Source organism: Chelonia mydas, chromosome 13, assembly GCF_015237465.2.
Source record: "Chelonia mydas isolate rCheMyd1 chromosome 13, rCheMyd1.pri.v2, whole genome shotgun sequence".
NCBI classification, from domain to species: domain Eukaryota; kingdom Metazoa; phylum Chordata; order Testudines; family Cheloniidae; genus Chelonia; species Chelonia mydas.
Genome location: NC_051253.2, coordinates 7,024,797 through 7,050,319, shown reverse-complemented (window position 1 = coordinate 7,050,319; position 25,523 = coordinate 7,024,797). Strand labels below are relative to the sequence as shown.

Sequence of the window (25,523 nt, the reverse complement as noted above, 5' to 3'; positions counted from 1 at the left end):
TCTACAGAACTGTTTTTTAATTTTCAATATTACTGGCTGGGAACTGGCTATTACATAGAAACTATTAGACAGATTATAATTTTTATCTGGAATTTTTGGAGACACATGTATGTAGGTAATATGTTTAAGTACAAGGAAGCTACCTGGAAAGCAGATTGAGGTGAAGTTTTTAAAAGTTAAGTACACTCACATTCTACATAACTTTTTTTAAACAGGATACCACTGTTGCTGTAAAACCACATAAGGAAACTGCAGCAAGAAGGCGGAACTTTTTTCCGCTGCATGTAAGATAGGCACAAATGTAAAACATGTTAATTACACTATCCCAGGGCGGGGTTTTTTGTTTTTTGCTTAAGTTGTAAATATCCCTCTGGTTTGCACATTTAAAAGTGCAAGTTAAGAAACATTGCTTGAGTCTTAGAGCTGTGTGTTGCTCAGCTTCTTTACAATACCTTAATACCCAACTTTTTTATGAAAGGTTTTAAATTCAGTAGGAGTGTGATCCAGGATACGTGTATCTAGATCATCATTGCCTCGTGCTTTTAAGAAACAGAATGCTATTTCCAGATCATTGTTGGGAGAAAAATAAAAAATGCATAATACTGCAATTCATAAGCTTTAAAATGTTACAGTTGTTCTATATACTCTTCTGATATGGACTATATTGGATTGTAAATATAATCTTAAAGTGTACACCTTGTCCTCAAGTATTAATATAAGCTTTCATTTGGTGTAGAGTGGATATATTTTGTCCTCTTTGCCTGCCTTGTATCTACCCTTTGCAGTTTTCCTAAGAAGCATAAAAGAGAGAAAATACAGTAAGCTGTGTAGTTGTCAAATAGAGCATATTTTTCTGCTCCAGCAGAAGAGGTTCATTGTAGGGATAAGAGAGGGAAGAAGAAAACATGGCAGATAAGAAATTAGACATAGTCCTACCCACGATTATTTGCATTCTCAAAAGTGCCCGAAAGGGAAGCTAAGCTGAGATCTTGATCAAAATCAGGCCTGTAAATGAATGTAATATTTCCAAGTAGTGCTAGATTGAGAGTACCCGGATGTGAAGTCGTATTTATCTAGTACACAGGTACACCATAGCCTAAGTCCAAACCTCTTCCAATATGCCTGACCCCTATTCTGAAAAAACATCTCTAGAAATGACAGTATGCCCAATTGTAATCATTTGTTACATTAGGGAGACTGCCAGTGGGCAATTATCAGTGAAGAACTAGATTGATTCTACAAACTTTGCATGCTGATCATTGAACAGTTGTAACTTTTTTGATCATTGCAGACCTGGATGGGAACTAATAATGTAGAGATGGGAAGGCTTCTCATTTTAGTACATCTATTGAAATGCTCCCACCCTCCCATTTATTTGTAAGGCCGTCATACCTCTGAGTTCAGCAAGATGTGCAAGAGTGTAAGGGAGGGTTTCTTACTTCTTCCATGGGTGTGTGGCCTAGGCCATAAGTTGGCCTTTAGCTAACTTTGTATTTTCTCTTCCAGCCCTACTACCTTGGGAACACAGGCCCTGCTTACTTTGAAAGCAAAACTGCTTCTCACGTGTCAGCAAGGTTAAAGCAGGCATTCACTGGAAAACACGTACAATTGTGTGTTTAAAAAGGACAGGATAGAATATGTATAATATGAACAAAATGTGTTGCTAATAAGGTTGTTAGAAGAAACTGAACAAAGCAGTAGCTGATGTTTTCTTGTGTATGGGGTGAACTAGATTCTCAGATCCCATAGTGCCGGGGCCATAAAAGTGCCTAAATGAATAGGAGCTAATGGTGGTTTTTTGGAGTTTTTTTTGTTTTGTTTGTTTTTCCCCCCATCTGTCTTATTTCTGAGGCAATACTTCCCAAGTCCTGCAGAGGTCTGTCCACGTACATGTTTGCACTTTGTTTCTTGTGTAAGTACTTGTCTAGCTCTAACATTTCCCAACCTCCCTGGAACGATTATTGCTTTTGTCACTCTGCCTTACACATGAAGGATTTCCTAAACTCCCTTAGTGTTACTTTCCTATGTTTACTTTATGCTCTCCATTTTGCATTTGACACTTACAGAATATGTCTGGTGTGTATTTTTTCCCCTCCTAGAATTTTATTCTCAGCTATATAGCCTCCAAATACCCTTTTAGAAATTATATATTAAATGCTGTGTTCCTAATACCTTATCGCTATAATTCCTGACATCTTTTTTACCAAGTTATGGCTCCCTCTTCTGGAAATGGAAACACGAGTAAGGAGGACTAGGTTTCAAAGTGAAGTAAGTACTGGCAGCTGCATTCTGGCTTATTTGCACAGTTGTTAGCTTTTATTTTGTGGCCAAATAAGCTGTGAAATAAGGTCAAAGGTGTGGTGAGGGCTGAACCCAATAGTTGTCACTGCATTCCTTCCCTCCCTTAATTGCCATCTGCTGTTCCCAAGTCAATATTTTTTATTGTTTGTTGTTTTTTCTCCATCAGTGCCACACCTGTTGACCTAATGTGTGGCACTGTGAGAATCCTTCCTGAAGCTCAAAAGAGTTCATCACTTGTTTCAGTATTGTCACCGCCGAGAATTAAATTTTAAGTATGACTTTGCTTCAGTAGGTTCATGGGAGACCCACCTTTCATGTGTTGTGCCTGAACCCTGACTGCAGAATCTTCCCAGATCTCAAAGTCAGACTCAGCTCTACAATATTGTTAGCTATCTTTTTCCTCTGAACTCTGTAGAGATGGACATCTTGTTGGCTTAACTTCTAATTCCTAGATACAAGAGGCAAAACTTCCAGATGACAAACCTATTGGAGGTTCATTAGTGTAAGCGAGTGACATGGGGAACAGCACAGTTGCATAGGGGCAAACACAGTGAGGAATTAGTGTTGCTGGGATTTATGGGTGTTCTGAAGTGGGACATGAAAGAGGAAGTTGAGCTAATTACTGTCTCTCCCCTGGATAGGAGATGGGAGAGCAGAGGCGTGAAACCAGGCGTGAGAGAACCTCCCCCTTTCCCACAGCTCTCTGCATCATGTTCTCTGTTCCTTTTTAAAAAAAACTGTCCTTTTGTGCTGAGGTGTTTATATGTATGTTCATTTGCTGAAAATTAATAAGATAGTAAGGGAGAGGCTCTCTCATTACTCTCTGTCCCCTTCTTGCCTCCTTGATAACACTGCTTTCCTCTGCAGCAGGCCTATTTTTAACTTTCAAATGTACAAAATTAGGTGAGCAAGGAAAAAGCAGAGGCAGTTTGGGTGGAGAGAAGGGGAGCCCCACCTCCCTACTCATTACCCCGCCCTCATCTTCCTTGAACTATTTTTTTCTTTAACGTGCACAGAAATGTAATGTTAAATATGCATGTGTATAATTTAACCATTGTGGAGCTTCTGAGCTCAGTGCAGATCTTGCATTTACCATCCATAGAATCCAATAAGAATACTCTTCAAAGTCTTGATTAGCATGGTGACAGGTTTCAGAGGGGTAGCCGTGTTAGTCTGTATCAGCAAAAAAAGAGAGTCCTTGTGGCACCTTAGAGACTAACATTTATTTGGGCATAAGCTTTTGTGGGCTAGAACCCACTTCATCAGATGCATGTATTTTCCACTCCATGCATCTGATGAAGTGGGTTCTAGCCCATGAAAGCTTATGCCCAAGTACATTTGTTAGTCACTAAAGATGCCACAAGGACTCCTCGTTTTATTTTGTTTCGATTAGCATGGTGCTTCAACACCTTTGTTGGTGGATTGACACCTTTGTCAGTGGTAATCTTTCAATAGCTGCTACCAATCTATGATGACCAAGATTCCTATATGATTTCTTACTAGAAACAAAACTGTCTGAGCCTAAATAACTGCATATACTATGAGACTGGAAGTTCTGAAAACCTACTACAGCTGAGTATGTACATGGCCTGAAAAATTATGGCACGTGAGGAATTAAAATGGGTGTGTCTGGGTTTGTACACATGCTATATTCAAATAAAAAAGCCTCACTTTTACCTGTTTCTACCAAATGCAAAGAATTGCAGGTTTGTAGATCTATAGTAATTGTGGGGTGGGGGAGTACATACCTTTTAGGCTCCATAAAATATCTGAAATGGGGAAAGAGTCTGAATACTTATCTTCATTATCCTGGTTTCAGAGTAACAGCCGTGTTAGTCTGTATTCGCAAAAAGAAAAGGAGTACTTGTGGCACCTTAGAGACTAACCAATTTATTTGCGAAAGCTTATGCTCAAATAAATTGGTTAGTCTCTAAGGTGCCACAATTTATTTGCGAAAGCTTATGCTCAAATAAATTGGTTAGTCTCTAAGGTGCCACAAGTCCTCCTTTTCTTTTTGCTTCATTATCCTTTGATCCTAATATTTGCTTTTTAGAGTTGAGTGAGCATGACTCAAGCAGGAGTTAAAGGGTCTGTAAGGACATAGGCTTAAATATAGTACTTGTAGAAGGGGTAAGAAAGATTTATGTTCCAACATGCTTTTTGTTTTACAGACAATTCCCTGCCCCCCAAAAGATTACAGTTTGAAGGCCCGATTTTGATATCCTTAAACATGGAGTAATATTTTAATATCTCAAAGCACTGTGCAAGAAGGAGGTGAAATGATTTGCTCAAGGTCACCGAGCATGCCAATGTCAGAATGGCAGAGTAGAATCCATGTCTCTGTGCAGTGCCCTATCCACTGGGCTACGCTGCCTCTCCTGAACTAACCAAACTAGCACGCATTTAGCAAACCAGCTTTATCTAAATTGACTTTTCCCACTTTCATGCAGAAAAAAGGGTGTCTATACACAGACTTGCACTAAAATAACCTTTTTAATGTAGTGCAAACTTGCTTAGCTCAAGCCTTACTGAATTTCTCTACTCTGAGATTAGTTCTCCACTCACATTTCTGCAGTGAAAGTGTTCAACAGCCTCAATTTTGCATGTGATGCAAACAGTTTATTACCCACGAAGCTTTAGGAAATGTTGCTTTGACTTTTAGGATAAAAAATAATTTGATATACTATTCTGATGAATTTCCAAATTACTTGGCCTAGAGCTGGGTGTACAGTGGATGGTGGTAAACTAAATACATAAAATAAATTGCCATGTACAGTTTACTACTCCTAACGATTTTCTAGTAGTGTAGTGTAGATGTAGCCCCACCCTCTTGAAAATGAGTGTCAGTTTGGGGGTGAGTGCTTCCTGGAAAGACTGCTGGCAACACATAATCTAAAAGGAAACAGACATCAGGTGCCTACAGAAAGGATTGTCTTCATGGGCACTTATGGGCATTCCCCCCTCAGGCAGGATTTTCACATTTTCCCGTTGCTTCCATTTTGTGAGTTAGAGGGAAACTCGTTTCAGGCCCTGCATCCTGGAAAGCATTCTGCATCGAGGACTGCCAGAAAACTGAAAGTAAGGAAAAACTAACACGTGTCTCTCTGCCCCTGTTTCTATACTGATCACAAATGCACGGTGCATTTGTGATCAATATAAAAACACGCATTACACACAAGCTTATTAAGTTTTCCATTCTGGCTGGCCCACTTCCACTTACATCTCTGCAGAGGTACAGCCCACATCTATCATATCCCAAGTAATAAAAATAGTTTGTGCCTCGAAGTGCGGTTCTCCCTTTCGCCCCTTCTCCCCACCTCCTGGGAAAGGTTTAAAGCACCTCCACCCTTAGATGCTAAGAGAAAAGGGTCTAGGAATCTATCCTGCCTCTCCCTCCAGCCGCCAACGCCCCTGAGCAACGTAGCTGCAACGTGGTCTGGTATTAACAATGTGCCTTGGTTATCGTTGGTACAAATACAGAGACCCGGTCCACGGGAGGAATCAAACTGTCGGACTCCAATATTAATAGCGAGAATACTTGCACTGATTCAAGTGAGATGCAAAAGTAATTCTTCTGTTGTTATACTGTACCACGTCATCTCCTGCTGGAAGAGTTGAAAGGGGTGACTGGTTGCAGCTCTGCTTATTACCATCATTCCGAAGTGGATCCATTCAAACTCTGCCGTGGTTCCGTTACCCTGGGGCTAGATCTTTTCACGGGGCGTCCCGGTCCAGTGCACAACGTTGGAAGCTCAATCCAGCTTGTACATTTCCCCCGGGCTGATCGCAGTCTGTAGTAGCCGCTGCCAGACTGACTTCCTGGAAAGGCTCCAACAGGAAGAGAAGTTGAAAACTGACACGTGGACTTTGTATTGCAAAGAGACAAACTCCCCTCTGAATCCCAAACCAGATCAGCTCGGCTTTCGCAAAGTCACAGGCAGGGCTGCGGTGACAGGCGGGCATTCCACTCACTCCCTGTGAATGGGCTGGGCTTTGCAATTTGCATCTTTCCTTTATTTAAGCACCTTCTTGTACAGTAGCGGCCAGCAAGGGAGCTTGGGGAGTAGGAAACGTAACCCTGTCCTGGGGATTTTTGCTGTCATTGCTGCCTGCCCTTTTTGCTGTCATTCCAGCATCCTTGCAATAAGTGCAACAACCGCACGGTCTATCAGTGTCTTTTTACTTTGTGAGTCACCCTTTTCTAAAAAAACACTGAATGGCCTCAAGCATCGGCAGGAATGGTGTTCAGATATACAGTTCTGACCTGGTCTCGCTACATCATCATTACCAGCAGCAGCCTGTAAAGAATACATATAAGGAAGGCACGAAAAAAGATGGGACAGTGGATTCCTATTGGTCCAGGTAAGACTATAGAGTCTCAGCCCTTATAAATATTTTTATTCTTTTCCTTGTGCAGAAACCCCAGCTATGTAGTTTTAATATGCAGAGTTTTCATTCCAGTTTAATGGCTCTTTAATCTGTAGATAAAACACTTGAGGGTGTCTGAATGACAGTGTCATTTTGTAAGGATGGTCCAGTGGTTGGGGATCCATCCTGAGCTGGGACCCAGGGAGGGCTGAGTTCAATGCATTGCTTTGCCACAGACTTCCTGTGGACCCTCTGGCAAATTACTTAATCTCTTTGTGTCTCAGTTTCCCAGCTGTAAAATAGCTATAACAGCACTTCCTGACCTCACAGGGGTGTTGTGAGGATAATTACATTAAGACTATGAAGTGATACAATGGTAATGAGGACCAAAGAAGAACCCACATATAGATAGATACTGTACAAACTGTCTTCCCTGTAAAACTGTGCTATTCCAATCAGGACTGTTTTAATAAGAACAATAGCACAAAAATGCACCCCTGAGAAAGAAAAGGTAACCACTACATAGAATACAAAACACTTTTTTAAATGCAAGACGATTGAGCTTGTATCTGCCCTGTAGCTGGTTATTCAAACATGCCATTTGAAACATTAAGAGCTTTTGATCAAAAGGTCTCAGCAGTTATGTTTGCACTGTAGATAATAACTAATTAGGATTAAAGGTAGCTCGACTACTCAGTAATAGTTTTTCCAAGTTAAATGATTGACTTAAAAAACAAACAAACAATTTTTCCAGCCAAAAATGTGCATCCACGCTGCCTTTATGCTGATTATCGGTGTGATGCGTATAGTAATAGTTGAGGTTACCAATTACAATGTACATTGTGAAAAATCATATTCTAAAATGGTTTAGCTGCCCAGTCTTAGCTATTAGAGGGTGCAGCAGTGTATGTGATTTTATTTTAATCTGAGTTGATCCGGGAAGGATTTCCTAGCTCATTTTGTATTCTCCACTGTGTGTGTAATAGTGAAAACAGGCTCAAACCTTGTGTCTGAAGTTAGTTGTATAAGTCTATGGCACATGCTAAGTGACTGGGTGACACATGTGTAAAATTGCTACACTCTTCCCATCTTCATTACACATGAGTACAGTGCTTAGTACGATGGGGCCCCAATGCCTGACTGATGCCTCTTGATGCTACCACAATACAAATAATAATTTAAAAAAATGGATTTTTCTAAGGATAGCCGAGTCTCCAGGTTCTTAAGCCAAAACGTACTGCCTATGACAGTGGTGGCAGGTGTAAATTCTGCGTCGTCTTGTGTTTTGTAGGAACCAAAGAATTACCAATTTTTAATCTCCTCTCTAAAACCGACTCTTCTCTGTGGCCTTGGGCAAATCACTTAACCTTTAGGCCTCAGTTTGCAGCCACTCTAATAATGCATAAGCGTGCTGCTGGGAATTAATTGATTAATGTTGGTGAAATGCTTGGGAGATGGGGATAGATGAGGATGTGACTAATTGGCAGAAGCCTTGCAAAACTAAAAGCTCATCTTGGCGAGAATTCTTATTCTTATTTTAAAATGATGTGTGCTTCATAGCAAATAACCATGACATAGGTGGCTGGTGAGACTGATCTTGATCCTCTAGTCTGCAGAGTGTGGCTGTAACCCAGAACCTCCCATCACCACCACCACCACATACGCGCTATAGAAAGTCTTCTGATCAAATACCCATTGAAGCCAATAAATCCAGTGGATTTTGTGGCCTTTGGATAAGACCCCCAGGAGAGGTGGTAAGAAAATAGAATCAATCTGTGAAAACTTATTTGATTTTTTTTCTTGATTTGCTTTGAAAACTATGCCGTTGAAAAGTTAGCAGTCATTTTTAACAAATGTTCTTAGTGATCATTTATTTTGTGGTCTGACCCAGACGCTCCAAGCAGAATTGGAGCTGTACAGTACTGCACTCCGTATAAGCAGAGAGTAAAGGCTAGACATGCAGCCCCAAGGAGTTTACAGTCTAATCTGAGAGGTTGCAATCTGTAGAGCTGGTTGTAATTTTTTTTAAACCAAAAATACAGTTTTTGTATTGGTCAACATTCTTCACTTGTTTGCGTTGAGGGAGAGAGGATAGATGGGCCAATACAAAAATTCTAAATGAAAATTTCATTTTGCGAAAACTTTGTTTCAGATGTATGTCCCCACACCTGTGCTTCTCTGATTGGTTTACTTTTTCCCATTAGAAAAAGGGTGGGGGAGGGGGAGTTTAAAAAAAAAAAAAAGCCAGAGTGCATGAGAATTTGCCCCACTGCTTCAAAGGGAAATATTGGCAGGTTTTGAACATTTTCATTCCAAATTTCTCCCAAAATATTGTTGATGAACCCCTAATTTTTGATGAAAATTTAGTTGCTGCCAATCCTGCGTCCAGCTGGCTCTATCAACAAGTGGTTATAACAAACCCTATGAAGGAACAGGGCGGAGGATAATGGAAATGGCAATAAGATTATCATTTGTACTGCTGGTGCACATAGAGGCTCCAGCTACAATCCGAGCCCTTTTGTGTTATGCACAGCACATGCAAACAGAGATCAAGTCCCTGCCCCAGCGAACAAGACAGTCAAAGCATGGGAAGGGAAATACAGGAACAGAAAAGGGTAGTGATTTGCCTAAGGTCACACAGCAGGTGCGTGGCAGGTGCATGCGGTTTTATAAGCTAACTATCTGAGCAGATGGATGCTTTCTAATCAATTATACGTTTAAAATAATAGACATAAATAAATATCAATATTTCCAGATGAACTTTACTCTTCATTCAAGCTAAGGAGCTACTGTCACAGAAACAAGGATTCATCAATATGGAGAAATGACATAGAATCCATTTTTGCACTGAAACAAAAGACCCGCCAGGCAGCCTTCCAGAGCCTCTGTGCCCCCTTGGTGCAGTGAGACAGATAACCACTTATCGTTGCACGTTTGTTTTTCTGTCTTTGTTCTCCCTGGTTCATTCTGCTTCCTCTATTGTTCTCCATTTCTTCACCTCACTTTTCACTTTCCCTTCTATTGTTTTTCTCATACATCTTATCCTATTCTCTCCAGCTGCCATTCCTAAACTTTCGGGGAACTCTCCAGTGGTTCCGTTATCCCATACCATCCCTTCTCTTCCAAGGAACAACACTCAAAACATTCTGATTAGGGTGCTTGAATAGCTGTACAGGAAAAGGATGTTACTTTGAGATCTATGGTTGAAAAGTGCTCTCAAAGTGCTAGGTTTTATTAGTTAATTTATTATTGTTCTTACTCAAAGTGCTTTACAAGCACGGGCCCCCAGGAGGTATGTAAATATCATCATCCCCAGTTTACAGATGGGAAACTAAGGCACAGAGAAGTGAAATGCCTTGTCATGTCATGGGCAGATCCAGGCTCAGAAGATGGAGTCTAGGGGGCAGATTCTGGGCTGTGCCTCTCAGGTGGTGCAGCATAAAAGACTCAGCAGGGATTGAGGGCCTTGTGCCTGATTTGTGTCCATTTATTCTTTTACTTAGAGACAGTCTCTACATAAAAGAATAAATGGACACAAATCAGACATCAGGAATGGTAACATACAAAAGCCAGTAGGAGAACACTTCAATCTCCCTGGACATTCTATAACAGATTTAAAAGTAGCCATCCTTCAACAAAAAAACTTAAACAGACTTCAAAGAGAAACTACTGAGCTACAATTCATCTGCAAATTTAACACCATTAATTTGGGCTTGAATAGGGACTGGGAGTGGCGGGCTCACAACAAAAGCAATTTTCCCTCTCTTGGTATTGACACCTCCTCAATTATTGGGAGTGGACCACATCCACCCAGATTGAATTGGCCCTGTCAACACTGGTTCTCCACTTGTAAAGTAACTCCCTTCTCTTCATGTGTCAGTATAATAGTGCCCGCATCTGTAATGTTCAGAAGTGGGTTTTTTACCTACGAAAACTTATGCCCAGATAAATCTGTTAGTCTTTAAATTGCCACTGAACTCCTCGTTTCTGTTTCAGTGACCAGCATGTCTGTGTGTGATTACAGTTGCACCTTTCCATCTCCTCCATGCCTATTTAATAGTTTTTTTCTGCTCATACTACTGGCTAGAATCAAATTCTGTCTTTATTCTGCCAAAAGCAAGAAATGAAAAGAGGGAATGAACAGAAAATTGTTCTTGCTAAACAGTGCTTGTTGCCATCTGTGGCTCTGCTAAGGAAATCCATGCTCAGGAGAGATGCATGAAGTAAACAAACTTGTCTTCCCAGTGGGGAAAAAACCCTTCCCTCTAGGTCATTCTAGTTGGTCATTAGCTGGTTGGTTTGAAAAATCAAAGCTACCTTTGATGACTACAGATCATAAGGTGTCAGCTGGTGTATGACACATTGCAATCACTTTAGGGGGGGAAAAGGATTCTCTCTCGACAGTTATTAATTATGTTTGTTATGGCAGTGCCTACAGGCCAACCAAGAATGGGGTCCCATTGTGATAGGCCCTGCACAAACAGAGCAGTAGACTGAATAGCCTACCGTCTAATTAGGCAAGGCAGACACAGGGCAGGGAAGGGTATAACATAGAGAAGCACTAGGATTTTCAATGGCGGGAGCAATCATTTTTTGAGAAAAAACAAATGCAGGGAAGACAACCATCAAGCTGAGTTAAAAATAACTACTCAACACCCTTGGCAGTATCTCTGATTTCACTTGCTTGCATACAGTGTTATTTGTGTGACTGTGCTGTGTTTACTTCACATCAAAAGTTGCCACAAACATGCTGTAAATTAAAGCAATGGACAGGTAAACTGCAAAAAGTCACAGGAATAGGACAATAAAGCAGGGAGGATTATCAAACACGACTGGAAATAGGGTTATGGCTCTGACGCTTTCAGCAGCCCGTGAAGAAAAAATAAAGTGACCTCTGATACAGGAGAGGGTTAGGTTTTTGAAGTACTTCCTTAATTACTGTTGACTGCAGTCAGAACACCTGATGTTCTGAGACATCAGAGCAGGTATGGGAATTCTCTGGTAAGTCTCTGTGCAGTGAAAACCTGCAGCAGCCAGGTCTAATTCTGGGCTAACAACACTCTTGCTCTTTAGTCCTTGTGAAGACATGCATGAGGTGTGTGACAACACTGTGCACACAAGCAGCCACCTGCATCCCAAGAACTCTCAGCACTTTATGAGGGAGGGACCATTCTTGTCCCTTTTTTAAAGAGAAGGAGACTGAGCTACAGAGACACTGGGGCGGATTTGTCAGAAACAGGGAGAAGGCAGCTTGCACCTCTCCTATTCCAGGGCTGCCACAAGGTAGTTCTGAGCACTGCCCTAACTTGCAGTCTGTCTGCAGTGGTCCCTATGGACCATTGCTCCAGTGTAGAATCACCAGAGGGCAGGTTCACCGTGGCTACCCGCCCCTGTCTGGAGCCACACAAAGCAGCATTAACAGGGACCAGGATCTGAACCTGTAACTTCTTCCTACCATAGGAAACTCCCTTTAGAAAAGCAACAAACGTCTGGGGCTACTGGCCAAGTAGTTGGATGAGACTGTTCTTAGCCTTGCTGTCTGAACTCCTCTCCTATCCGTCCTTAAAATACATGCATATATGACCATCCTCATTCCAGCCTGAAAGGCAGCATTAAACTAAAATCTAATGATAGCTTGAGCTCCAGCGAATCCATTTGAAAAGTCAGCCGAAATGGCTGTAAACAGACAGAATCACAAATTGAGGGAAAGGGGTAAGACTGAGTCAAGAGAAATGAAGTTGAGCAAATATTTGCTCTGTGGCAGCTACTGGAGAAATTCCTCCAGTGTGAAAACACATTGAAAATAAAGGAACACTATGCTGCTTGCTGGCTTTCCCTAGGCTAGAGTGAGGCTTAGGTTATTTATTTAGTTTGCTTTGGGGGGCTCTGCAGCATCCTAGGAAATTAGTCAAAACCCATCTCAACTGATACAAAATTTTAGAGAGCGATATTTGCTTTCACCTGAGCTATTCAGTTTGTATGAGTAGAGTCCCAGGGGATTGTTACCCAGGGACACTTCAAAGCAGAGCTGCAGTGAACAGCCAGAGAGCTGCGTCTGCTTTGATGGAGACATGGGGCTCAGCGCTGCCATACAAGAAGAAGAAACAAGCGTCAGATACAGCTGTCTGAGGGTTGTCAGAATAAACAAACCAAACCCAAGCCTCCATGGATTACTGTGCCTCAAACACAGGAGCTGATTATAGGTGTGTCCCAGAGTTGGTTAGTGCTTGATAAAACAAAGGTTACTTTCTAGGTAATGAACTTCCCTCATCCCACACACGTGTCCCAGGTGCTGTGGGAAAGAGATGGAACCACAGGTTTCTATTTCATCTTTATGATTTCCTGTGGAGCGTGGGGGATTGTGAAGCTTTTGTGCAGGTAAGAGAAGTGGAAGCATTACTTTGACAGCTGATATGAATTCAGTTCCCTGCAGGGGCAGACATCCCTCCACTTGTTTTGCTGAGGGACAGCTGCTAGGCTCGGTTCTCAAACTTTTGTATGCGTGACCCCTTTCACATAGCAAGCCTCTCAGTGCTACCTTCTTTATAAATTAAAAACACACTATTTTTATATTATACGCTATTATAAATGCTGGAGGTGAAGCGGGGTTTGGGGTTGGAGGCTGACCACTTGCATCCCCCATGTAATAACCTTGCGACCCCCTGAGAGGTCACAACCCCCAATTTGAGAACCCCTGATTATGGAGATTGACAGCTGAGGATCTGGTCTATTGTCTCTCCAGCACTCCCAGCCCATAGTCAGCAGGACTAGCTCTTACTCTCAAGTCTCCAGGGTAGTGGAGAGCACTTAACAGGCTCCTGAAGAGAGACTGGAACTGAAAACTCAACAACGCATTAGGACTAGACATCAGGAAATTGAGTTTGTTCCCAGCTTGGCCACTGCCATGTGGAATTTTGAGTAAGTCACTTAGACCTCTGTTTTTGTGACTCAGTTTCCATAGCGGTAACAGACAGATTATGTTTTCTCCCTTGATGAGGGAGGTTATTAGGTTGAAATTTATTAACACCTCATAGACTGTAAGGCCAGAAGGGACTATCGTGGTCATCTAGTCTGACCTCCTGCTCATTGCAGGCCACAGAACCTTACCCAGTGAAGCACGTTGAGCTCAGATTGAGAGTGTTACAGACATGCAAAATATTTTTATTTATTAATATTTAGTACTTGAGATAAGGTCATATATTTCCTACCCTCCCCACCCCTCCCAATGTCTGTAAAGACTTGCCTAATAACCTTGTATGCTGTTGTTTTGAGCTAGGCAGAACAGCGACTCATCGGCAGTTACAATGATAACTGTAATTAAGGAAAAATGCTTCCGCAACTGAGGCTCTTTCCTCTGATGTAAGCACATCCGTATCCTTCCACAGGATTAATTCTTTCAAGGGTTTGGTGTGGATGTGGGCACCTAGTGCTTATATGGGATATTAGTGTTGTTTTAATGGATTTTCTGGCTGGAAATGCCACCTAAGAAGCTTTTACTGTTCTGGAGTCTTCATATTTCTCCACTTGGTTTATGCTTATAGCTATAGCTAGACTTTTAAAAAAAAAATCAAAACAATAGAACTAAATAGAACAGAACAGACTAGTAATCAAAGAGAATATTCAGGCCACGTGAAATAATCTGCCATCCTTTAAAAAAAAAAAAAGGATTAAAAACTAAAGCTCATTGGAAAATTTCCACAGAAATTTTGTCAAAACCCAGGTAGGGAGAAAATCATTTTTCTGTTTTCCAATCACTCTTGTTGTGATGGTTTCTGTGTATTATTTATTATTTTTATTACAGTAGAGCCTAAAGGCTTCAAGCAAGATTAGGGTAGCATTATGCAAAGCACCATGCAGCCACACAGTAAGAGATAGTCCCTGTCCCAGAATGCTTACCATATAAAGACAAGAAAGACAAAGGAACACTTATTATCTCCATAGGAAACAGAGATTAAGGGGCTTGCCAAAGGGGGCATAAAGAGTCTGTGACAGAGCTGGGAATTGAAGCAATGGTCTTGAATCCCAGTCTAGTGCTTTAACTACACCAATGTCTTTCCTCTCTTCTTCTACCCATGCTTAATAATGCTGTAGGCCTTGATCCTGCATAGTGTGGGTACAGCATGTTACATGTACAGGAACAAGGTAAGAAATTCTGAGCTGGGACAAGGAAGGCAGGGGAACCTGACTCAGTGTTAATGAGAGCACCACCTGTACGGCCACCCGGTTACTTCTGTAGGAATCACACTGAATGGGAGTGTGAGTTTAGCAACTCCTCTGCCTGTTGAGGATCAAACAAACTCCTAGATCCAGCTACTTCCTGTCAACATCCTGGGCCTGACTCTCCCACTGCCTCTTGAAATCATTGACACCAGTGAAAAGTGGGTGTAAAAATGTTACTATAGTGATTTGATACAAGGTATAAGCCCCTTATCTCTGCCGAGGGCCTGATGTAAAGCCCACTGGAGCCAAGGGAGCATATCCATTGACAGCTTTGAGTTTGGGTTAGGCCACTAGCACGTAGCCTTACTTGACTCGTGTGCTTTCTGTTCACGTTTGCATTAGGGCATAAGGACTTTGGCCCAGACACTCAGTACGCTCTCGAATGAACTCACACAGAAAAATGATAAAATACAAAAATCCCCTATCACCCGTGTTCAAACGCTTTTCCCAAAGCACGTCTCTGACCTCTCAGTCCTCATCCTCAAAAGAAACCTGCACACCTTCAAAACACAGGCCTGGGAACTGAAATGCATAACTCTGCAGGACACTAAAAACCATGGACTGGTTTTATGGCTCGTTATAACAATTTGTAACATTTCTGCCTGCTAACCCTTATTAGCCCACTTCATTTAAGTGGTCTCTTACAGCATGCGTGAGCCCTTGATACTTAACAATCTGTCCCAACTTGTATTTAGCTCAGACACTCTGGTGAGCTTCCCCAGACCTGAAGAAGAGCTCTATGAAGCTCCAAAGCTGGTCCCTTCCACCAACAGAAGTTGGTCCAGTAAAATATGTTACCTCCCCCGCTTGTCTTGCTCACATCCTGGGACCAACGTGGCTAAAACAACACTGGAAACAGATCCTCCAAGGTATTTAGGCTACTAAATTTCGCTGAAGTCAAGGGCCAGGAGGTGGTATCTTCCTCCAGCAAAAAATATTTACCCTCAGTCGGAGTTTCCTTTGAGGATCTGGGCCTCTGTGTGCTTGCCGCGGCAAAGACCCTCAGGACCAAGCAGTGCAAGGCAATACTGTAACGAACAATTGAACTTAGTGGGCTTGAGTCACTCTTGCTTTGCACCTCCACGCAGACATTCACACCCGTGTGCTGCCTCTGCACACTAGCATCTTACATCCCCTTTGCACAGCCCTAGATGGTAATACAAGATGCCCACCAGGAGGGAATCAGGCCTCTTTCCTGATCATAAGTAAGGCGGCGAGTTAGTCACAGAGGTCAAGGATGTCAAGGATTCCATGACTTTCCAGGACTTCTGCAGCAGCTGGTATGGCTGGCGCGGGGGTCGCCTGAGCAGCTCAGGCAGCCCCAGGGCCAGCCACACTGGCCGCTGCTGGGACAGTCTCGGGTGCCCCCAGCAGCAGGAGTTGGGGTGGGGGAAGGAGCTCAGGGCTAGTGGGAAAGGGGGCTCAGGGCTACTGGGCATTGGGGCATGGGAGGGGGTTAGGACTCTGGGTGGCGCTTACCTCGGGGGGCTCCCCAGAAGCAGCAACATGTCCCTCCTGCAGCTCCTAGCTTCTTGCGCTGCCTCCACCTGCAGGCACCACCCCAGCAGCTCCCATTGGCCACGGTTCCCAGCCAATGGGAGCTGTGGAGCTGGCACTCGGGGCAGGGGCAGCGTGCGGAGCTATGAGCTGAGGGAGGGATATGGTACCGCTTCCGGGGAGTGCCACAAGTAGCCAGGAAGGGAGTCTGCCAGGCCGCCCAACCCCTCCGCTCCAGCACCAGCAGGGGTCCTGGGCTGCTCCCTTGTGTCCCCCCCAGAGCACCCGCAGCATGTCCCGGCCATCCCCCCCCGACCAAGATTTAGTCACCACTGCCTGTGACCTGTCCATGACTTTTACTAAAAATACCCAAGACTAAAACTTAGTCTTAATCATAAGGAAGAACAGAAACAAATGTAAAGAACTTTTTACATCACAAATTAAAATAATGTGAGTTAAAAGCATCATGTTCGATAGACCCGGCCTGACTCCCTTGCCCTTCTTAGGTCAGCCCAACAGTTCAGAATTTGCACACCTGCATTTTTAGTTTTACTGGGACCAGTTGACCACATTAAACAAAACTAGGTCAGGGCCATTTCCGGCTGAGAGTTCCCAAGTAACACCGGCGCACTGAGGATGGTGGGGGAGGACGTTTCCATTTGGGGGTGAAAAAAAAGGATAATTTTTGGCTTAGGGGTGAATTAAACATCCACTGCTGAAATGTCTCCTTTTAACATAACCTTTGAAGGGCGTTTTAAGAGCATCTGTCACAGTCGCGGTTTGTTAAATTAGCCAGGCAAGGTGAAATGTGGTTAATTGTTCTTCAGGACGGGATATGTAATTTTTTGAGTTAGTTATTGTGTGTGTGAAGGGAGAGGGAGGGAACCTTCATAGCACAGAATGAAAAGTCCCAATACCTCCTACTAGAACTTGGCATTGAATCCCTTGCCCTTCCATTCAGGATATAGCAGTACATTAATTTCTAATGGGCACAACAGCCTGGCATGTTTTTACCCCTCATTGTATTTTATCTCAGCCTGTGACAGGGCCCTTTGACATGTTTGTAAATGGGCTTGTGTTCTATTGGGATAACCGGACTCCGACATCTATTATAATTAATTCTAACGAAGAAAAACAAATACTCATTTTCTGTACAAAAGATGTCTAAACAAGGATGGAAGGTGCCGTGGGTTAGTTCCATGATTCCATGTATTCCGTGATCAGGACTGCTTCTTTGTTATACATTTGTACAGCGCCTAGAACATGGGGCCCTGTCCTCTACTGTAAAAATAAATAATACTCAATTCCCCAGTCACCGTGACCCTGATTCTGAAATTTACTGTGCACAGGGGGACGACTACATCCACACCGAGGTCAGCGGGGCTCTACACAGGAACGGGGGTGCACCCACACGTGGTACATTGCAGAATCAGGACCCAAATATATGGCAGAACATTTGTCTTTGCTGCAGAATTGTTCTCCAGCATCGAAGTAGAAGCATGTGCCATTCCCTACCTGCTCTCAGACACAATGTGCATCCTATACACAGTCTACTTCACCTCCTCCCTGGGATTTGGTTTTCTTAATACAAAACCTAGCAATAATATATTAATAAAGTTCAGCTCAAACCTTTCTGGCCTTGCCTTTTCTTAGGGATCCTCCCTCTGGACAGATCAGTCCACACCTTAGATCCTCCCTCTGTAGAGAGCTTCTCCTGATATTTGGGTGGTAACAAATCACCTGCCTCTGAGTCAGGAGAACCCACTTAGCCCTTTCTCAGCCTAATCAACACTTGCTATCAAGACAAGGTGCCTCCGGCAAACACTGCCAACCTGTTACACTAACCTTTCATTTGTTGTTTATATTTTTAAAAAGATTAGTTTCTAATCCGTTTGGTTATAAAAACAACAGTAAACAACTCTTCCAAACATGGACCAAGAGTAAGCAATGCGGTGACCTATACCCTAATCTGCAGACAGCATAAATCTGAAACCTAAAGACTGCAGTTGGAATATCAGCATTGCTAACTGTTTCACAGCTGGGATCAAAGCAGTGTTTGAGATTAAAGAACAAGCACAGGACATAAAGCCAGGTGGATGAAGCACTCTTTGAATGTGAGTGACAGGGTGCAAAGCTGGCATTGCCGTGACATTTAGCTCTTTAAAGATAGACTTGTCTGGCTTGCGAAAGCACTTAGGGAAACCTGCCTCACCTGCGTGGCAGCATTATGTGATCTGAATCACACATTGGCACCTGGATTTGTATCAGTGCTTGTTTGTTCCCTATCTCTTTCTTCATCCTTGCAGGCCTGAATCTCGAATCTGGACTCTGATGTTACTGCTTGGGACTTGTTTACTCTACTGTGCCAGAGTGACCATGCCTATCTGTGCTGTGGCCATGAGCAGTCACTTCGACTGGGACAAGAAACAGTCCGGCATTGTTCTGAGCAGCTTCTTCTGGGGCTACTGCTTAACTCAGATCATCGGAGGATACCTCAGCGATCAGTACTGGAACTTTCTTATATTATCCCTTGCTCAGTTTCTGCAATAAAAAGTCTTGGCAAAGTTACCTTGTATCTAACCTCCATCCCAAGGGGGTGAGGATTGATAAACTATCTGTGAAGTACATCGATATCTCTGGAGGAAAAGCACCATAGGCCTGATCCAAAGTCCATTGAAGTCAATGGGAGTCTTTCCATTGACTTCAGTAAGTTTTGGATCAGGCCCTTTGGCTCTGACCCAGCAAAGCACTTACGCACATGCCTAACCTTAAGTATGTGAGTAGTCCCCATTGGTTTCTAAGTTGGTACTGATCTTAAAGTTACACAAGTACTGAGGTGCTTTGCTGGAGTTTGGCCCATGTGCAGTTTAGGAATTACCTGCATGCAAAAGTTGAAGTGCTTTAAACTATGCCGGTATAGTTCAAGCTGTACAACCCCCACTAGTGTGGACACAGTTACATCAATTGGCATTTGTACTAGTACCTCTTACCCCCATATAGGAAGAGGAATAAGCTAGACAAGTATAAGGCACCTCTATAATTGCATCCACGCTAGAGGTTGTACTGGTATAACTATTGCCATAAAGAATCACACCCCTAACCAAAATAGTTATGCCAGGACAAAACTTGTGTGTAGACCAGGCCTTATTATTATGGGATGGTGACCATTCCAATGCCCTTCCAATAGCCAGCATTAGCCAGCTGCTCACATCAAGCACAATCTATTTATTAACAAAAGCTAAACACCATCCTCGTGTGGACGGCAACTTTCAGACGGGTTATTCAACTGATGAACAACCAGCGAGAGGCAATGTTCCCTGGTCTGCAGGGAAATCAACTCTTTGTTTCTATGTCTCATCCGCGGAATCTGTTTTCTCTCTCTTCTTTCCATGCCCACGTTTCTGTGCTGTTCCTCCCGAGTTTATTCCCCTTTGCAGCCCACAGTCGTGCTTGGGAAACACAGATGCTGCACAGTTTGATTGTATTAATTAAAAAAACAACCAAAACACCCAGTCAGCTGTTTTGTGGAAACCCCAGTAATTACCTGCTTGAGTTCATCCCCCAGACTGCGGTGTCCTCAGGGGGCATGGCTGTCCTGTAAAATCTTGTGTAAGAAACACAGTCTCGGAGTCACACATTGTCTGTGCAGTGGCCTGTGCCATCGCATTGTGGTCTTTAATAGACTCTGCAAGCAAAGTACACACAAGACACGAAAGGTTACAGGCTAATGCTAAAGAGCGGATGGAAAAGAAAATGCCATCGTCCTTTGAGAAAAAGAGTACAGTGCTAACTACTTGTTGTTAAAACTTCCCCTGCATCAGGGATGATTCTCTCAGCTCTGAGCTCGTGACCAGCCTGCCCTTCCTCACTGCTGATTGGGAAGGGGATCCTGGCTATTTGGGATGGAGTATAGAAAAGGGGATCCCAGTACTGAGCAGCTGAGAACGACTGCTCCCTCTCTGTTGTTTGTAAAACTCTCTCTGTTGCTTTAAAATCAGGTTTCCCTCCCTGCTGATGTCGCCCTCTTTTATCTGTATTCACCTTGTGTTTCTAAGGTGGGCTTGTAATTAACACACTCTTCCTTTTGCTTGCTTCCCCGTGGGTGCCCACTTGTCACTGAAGATGTAATTGTACGGACAGGTGGAATGGGCAGTCACTTTCCATCCCAAACAGGGTGAATGTGGCTGGGATTCAGGCACTCATCCCCGCTCTCTGCAGCTCTTGGGGAACAAGTGGGGATTTCCCCTGGGTACCCCTTCATCCCACAGTGCATTCGAGGGCCTCTCAGACGTGCAGTGAAATGGTAGGGATGATGCCGTGTCCTGCGGCTACAGGATGGTACAGGATACGTGCAGTTCTGGAGATGACTCCAGTTGCGATGGGGAAGAGTCTGCTGTGCTGTACACCTCACTGAAGGAAGCAGGTGAAGGGAGCAGGTCAGCTGGCCATTCCTGAAAACATTTGTGGGATGGGAAGGTCAGGTGGAGAGGCCTGGCTGACGTTCATTATTAAACAGCAAGGAAGAGAAGCCTGAAGTCCTGATTCCTAGTCCGTACACCAACCCCATACCCTACCCACAGTTCCCCCTTTACATGATGCATGCTTATCTTTCAGGATTGGAGGAGAAAAAGTCCTCCTCCTCTCTGCATCTGCCTGGGGTTTCATCACTGCGATCACTCCGCTGCTCACCTATATCAGTTCTGCCCACCTGATTTTCATGACACTTGCTCGATTCCTCATGGGACTATTGCAAGGTGAGACAAAAACCCCTGTGCATGTGTTTGTTCCACCCATGCTCATACGGCAACTCCAGATATGACGGATTCAAATGCAAGTCATAACAGCAATGTGTAAGTTGCAATGCTGGGTAGAGCAAACTGTTTCTGATCTGCCCCCCACGGCTAGAACTCCTGGGCGTATAAAAACCAGCTGTGGCTGGGTGCAGAGTGGCCACCAAATTGGGCCAATTGAGAAATTTGTCTCTGAGAAAGGTGCTGTCACTTTAAAAAGCTTTAATCTCTGTGTCTCCCTCTGAGATGGTAAAGGTGCTTCAAAGCACCTGCAATCTGAGAGGCTCTTTGACCTTTCGTCTGAGCTTTGATACTTTGGGATGATTTTCTCTTCCACTTGCTGAACTAGGTCTTGGAACTGTGGAAGCCTGGCAAGAGCTACCCAAAAGTTGGCTGGGTGACTTTTTCTTGTTAACCGATAAGAAACTCGGGGTTATTTTCACCGTTTTGTTTCTGGGCTGCTGCCTCCACAGACTGGGTGCCTGATACATCATTATAAATAACTACATTTTTGTAGGTTTCAGAGTAGCAGCCGTGTTATCTGTATTCGCAAAAAGAACAGGAGGACTTGTGGCACCTTAGATACTAATCAATTTATTTGAGCATCAGCTTTCGTGAGCTACAGCTCACTTCGTCGGATGCATGCAGTACAACATAGCTTCTCAGTGAGGGCCTTTTCTCCTGCTTACTCCTTTTTTCCCCGTCTTTCGTTGTACTCCTCCTTCTCTATGTAAGTGTTTATTATTTCGGGACCACATGTCTACCAAGGACTAGATTAACACTAGGTAGCATCCATTCCAATTTTAACCATATACAAATTAGCCCTTATGTTAACCACTGCAACAGCTGACCCATCCTAGAATTCACCTCTTTCTCCTCCTCTCCCGCGGGAGTTTCACATCCTCTCCACATCTGTCTCCGTAGTATCATGAATGCCAGCCCCCGCATTGAAACCATCTGGTGCCATGACTGTACAAAGTCTTGGGATGCTATCCCATGTGACCCTGCCACTCAGCAGAGCACATGATGTTGTCGTCACCAGAACCAGGATGAATCACCCACTTCACCATAAGGAAAAGCTGGCAACTGTTTAATAAGGATTAAAAGTTACTTTTTCAACCCTGGGGGAGAAAAAGGATCAGTTTTGGTGTGGCTCAGCTACTGTGTAGCGGTGGAGTGCTGACCTGGTGGTTAAGGTTCCCTGGCCTGGGAGTCAAGAGAGCTGGGGTCAGTTCCCAGCTCTGCTTAGACTCCTGGTGTAATTTTTAGCAAGACACTGAATTTGTGTGTGCCTCAGTTCCCCAGCTGTAAAATGGGGATAACGACCCTGCCCTATGTCATGGGCATGTTGTGAGGATAAATGCATTCACACTTAGGAGGGGCTCAAATATTACAGTAAGGGGGGGCCATGGCAGCAGATACAGAGAAGGCACAAATGAGCTTCCAAGTGGCCATGTGGTATATCAAGGGGAGCGGTGGGCTGCCATAAGACATACTGGTGTGTGACACAGTGAGGTCATTGCTTTGGATACCGCAAAGAGCTCGTTGACTCGTTTTGGCATTTATCTATTGTTGGATTTGATTTGAACATGCTCACCCATGAGTGCAAGTTTGACTGATGTGTACCCTGACTGGCAATGGCTGACGCTTTCATTTCCACTGTTGTTAGGAGTGTACTTCCCTGCCTTGGCCAGCCTCTTTTCTCAGAAGGTCCGTGAGAGTGAGCGAGCTTTCACATGCAGCACAGTAGGGACTGGCTCTCAGTTCGGGTAAGTTCCCCTTGGCTTTGGGCGGTGAGTGACAGAGGCTCAGAGGGATGCCATAGTTAGATAAAGTGCCATTAAACTGCTGCAGGCAAAAACACCAACCCACAAAGTACATCTGGATCCTGAAGAGTATCCATTCCAGTTGAAGAAGGCTCTGACAGTTGCTATAGAATATACACACTCGTTACAGAAGTCTTTGTGTCCTTTACAATGTATTGTTCTCAAGTGTGTTGAGGATTTTATCTTTTCTTTTGAGCAAGTGGCTTGAAGGAGCTGCTGTTACATTTGGTTTCCAACAGGAGGTGGCATGGTCCAGCAGGAAGAGCAAGACAGACCATCTAGGGTCCTGAGTTCTGTTTCTGACCCTTCCAGTGACTTGCTGCATGACCCTGGGCAAGTCACTTAACCGCCCCGTGCCTCAGTTTCTGTCTCTGTGAAATGGGGATTAATAATACTTTCCCACCTTTGTAAAGTTCTTGGAGAACCTCTGATAGAAAGGGCTAATGAGCTGCAAAGCAGCAGTAGTATTTTATGCACCATATGTATGTATCACTCCGTTCCATCCTGTGACTTTCTTTTGCTGACAGATGTATTCTGGGATGTAAATGGTGATCTTGCTGGAAGGACTAAGGGTATGTCTACACAACAATTAAACGCCCACGGCTGGCCCCAGTCAGCTGACTCAGGCTTATTGGGCTCAGGCTGCGGGGCTATAAAATTGCGTTGTAGACATCCAGGCTTGGACTGGAGCTTGAGCTCTAGGACTCTGCAAGGTGAGAAGTGTCCCAGAGCCCAGGCGCCAGCCTGACCCTAAATGTCTACACGGCAGTTTTACAGACCCAGAGCCCGAGCCCCGCAAGCCCGAGTCAGCTGACACGAGCCAGCCACAGCTGCTTAACTGCTGTGTAGACATACCTAAGTGGACTAAGGGGTCTTTCCATGCTAAAATGTCCCTGTCTCAGTGCCTATCATCAGAGTGTACATCAGAGTGCTCTGTGGCATCCTTTCATTGGCAGGTATTTCAGACATCAGGAGGAAACAAAGGCCTAGATTTGCGACTGGTGTAAATTGACCATGTTCCAACAACTTCAGTAGAACTATGCTGACTTACACCAGCTGGGGAATTGAAATACCCAAAGTGTCAAACTAGGAAATAGAGCAGGGTCTTCTCCAGTGCAGTCGCAATAGAATGGTCTATAGTACAGTGGAATGGTTTTTCATCACCAGGCAACCTCTCCTCTCAGCATTATTGAGGTAGGAAAGATTAGCCAATGCAAATGTTTGATAAGATGAACAGCTCCTGAGGGCTGGATAAATAACATCCAATACACCATAGTGTTAACTCAGTAACGCTGATGCATGGATTGTGAGTTTGCCCAAAGAACACTCTTATCAGTCTCATGATCTCTCTGGCCTTTCCTTCCAGGACGCTGGTGATCGGTGGGGCAGGGTCCCTCCTTCTGGATTGGTATGGCTGGGAGAGTGTCTTCTATTTCTCTGGTTTACTCACTTTGCTCTGGGTTTACTGCATGTTCAAATACCTCCTGAATGAAAAAGGTAACCCTCCACCCTATTCATTCATACTGGCAATAGCTGTTCACTAGGCTGTGCTGTGGAAGTGACAGGAACGTGACGTATGGCAATTGTTAACCCTGGCACTTCCACCTCCTCCTTTGGCTGGGTTCTGAGTGGCACCCGACCTGCTAGGCCACCTCTGAGCAAACCTACTGGATCAGCCCCACATGTGACTTAGGTGTCCAAAAGGCTGGCTCTTCCTGGTTTGTGAATCTCTCGGGGGCTTAGGCAGAAACTTAGGTGCTTAGAGAACTTTTACTGCAAAAACTTAGGAGCTAAGTGAGCTTAGGCGCCTAGAGGGTTTGGCAGGAGATTCATGGATGGCAGTGAAGCCAGAACTGGGACTTAGATCCTTAAGCGTAAGACTTGGGCATCTGAGTCCGGGCTTTCGGCACCTGAGTACCTTCATGGATTGCAGCCCAGCAATTGTTAATTTTTTTGTAGGCTTTACAGAAAATGAGAGTTTTAAGGAGGAATTTGAAGGAGAATAATTAGGTGGCTTTTTGGATGTTTACGGGGAGCCAGGAGCACCAGAAGCTCCCTAGAAGTGGGGGGGCACCAACACCAGAACTGTGATCCTACCCCTGCTCCGCCTCTTCCCCTGAGGCCCCGCCCTTGTTCCACCTCTTCCCCTGAGGCCCCGCCCTCAATCCGCTTCTTCCCCCTGGGCCCCACCCTTGCTCTGCCTCTTCCCCCAAGGCTCCACCCCCACTTGCTCCTCTTCACCCTCTCCTGCCTGTCGCTTGCCCTTAAGGCAGGTAAAAAGTGATGGGGCCATGGCCCCCCGGCCCCGCTGTTCCAGTGCCCCGGTGGGGAGCATCTCCTAAGTGTAAGGGGCAGCATGGGAGAAGCACAGAGGTGCTTGTTTGAAAATGTATCAACTGAGCAATGGAGGCAGGCAGGAGGCGGCAGTGAATGAGAGATGATAGGTAGGGTGGGGGATAGGCCATTAAGGGCCTTGAAAGTGAAGACAAGGAGCCTATGTTTGATGCAGCAGAGAAGGGGA

General features: G+C 44.2%; 1 protein-coding gene and 1 long non-coding RNA gene across 2 annotated transcripts in view; one reads left to right on the top strand and one right to left on the bottom strand.

The window, feature by feature from the left end:
* Positions 1-4: 4 nt before the first annotated feature.
* LOC122462710 lies at positions 5-18,078 on the bottom strand. The gene is made up of 2 exons (XR_006285412.1): positions 18,016-18,078; positions 5-6,599 (listed from the first exon to the last, which is right to left on the bottom strand). It is a non-coding gene; the product is annotated as an uncharacterized LOC122462710 (long non-coding RNA).
* Positions 6,518-25,523, top strand: part of SLC17A9 (solute carrier family 17 member 9) — a 33,246-nt gene continuing 14,240 nt past the window's right edge. The window contains exons 1-5 of the mRNA XM_007059809.4: positions 6,518-6,663; positions 18,693-18,890; positions 21,001-21,140; positions 22,846-22,945; positions 24,369-24,499. Coding sequence (XP_007059871.2) covers positions 6,518-6,663; positions 18,693-18,890; positions 21,001-21,140; positions 22,846-22,945; positions 24,369-24,499 — 715 coding nt within the window. The remainder of the gene's footprint in view (positions 6,664-18,692; positions 18,891-21,000; positions 21,141-22,845; positions 22,946-24,368; positions 24,500-25,523) is intronic.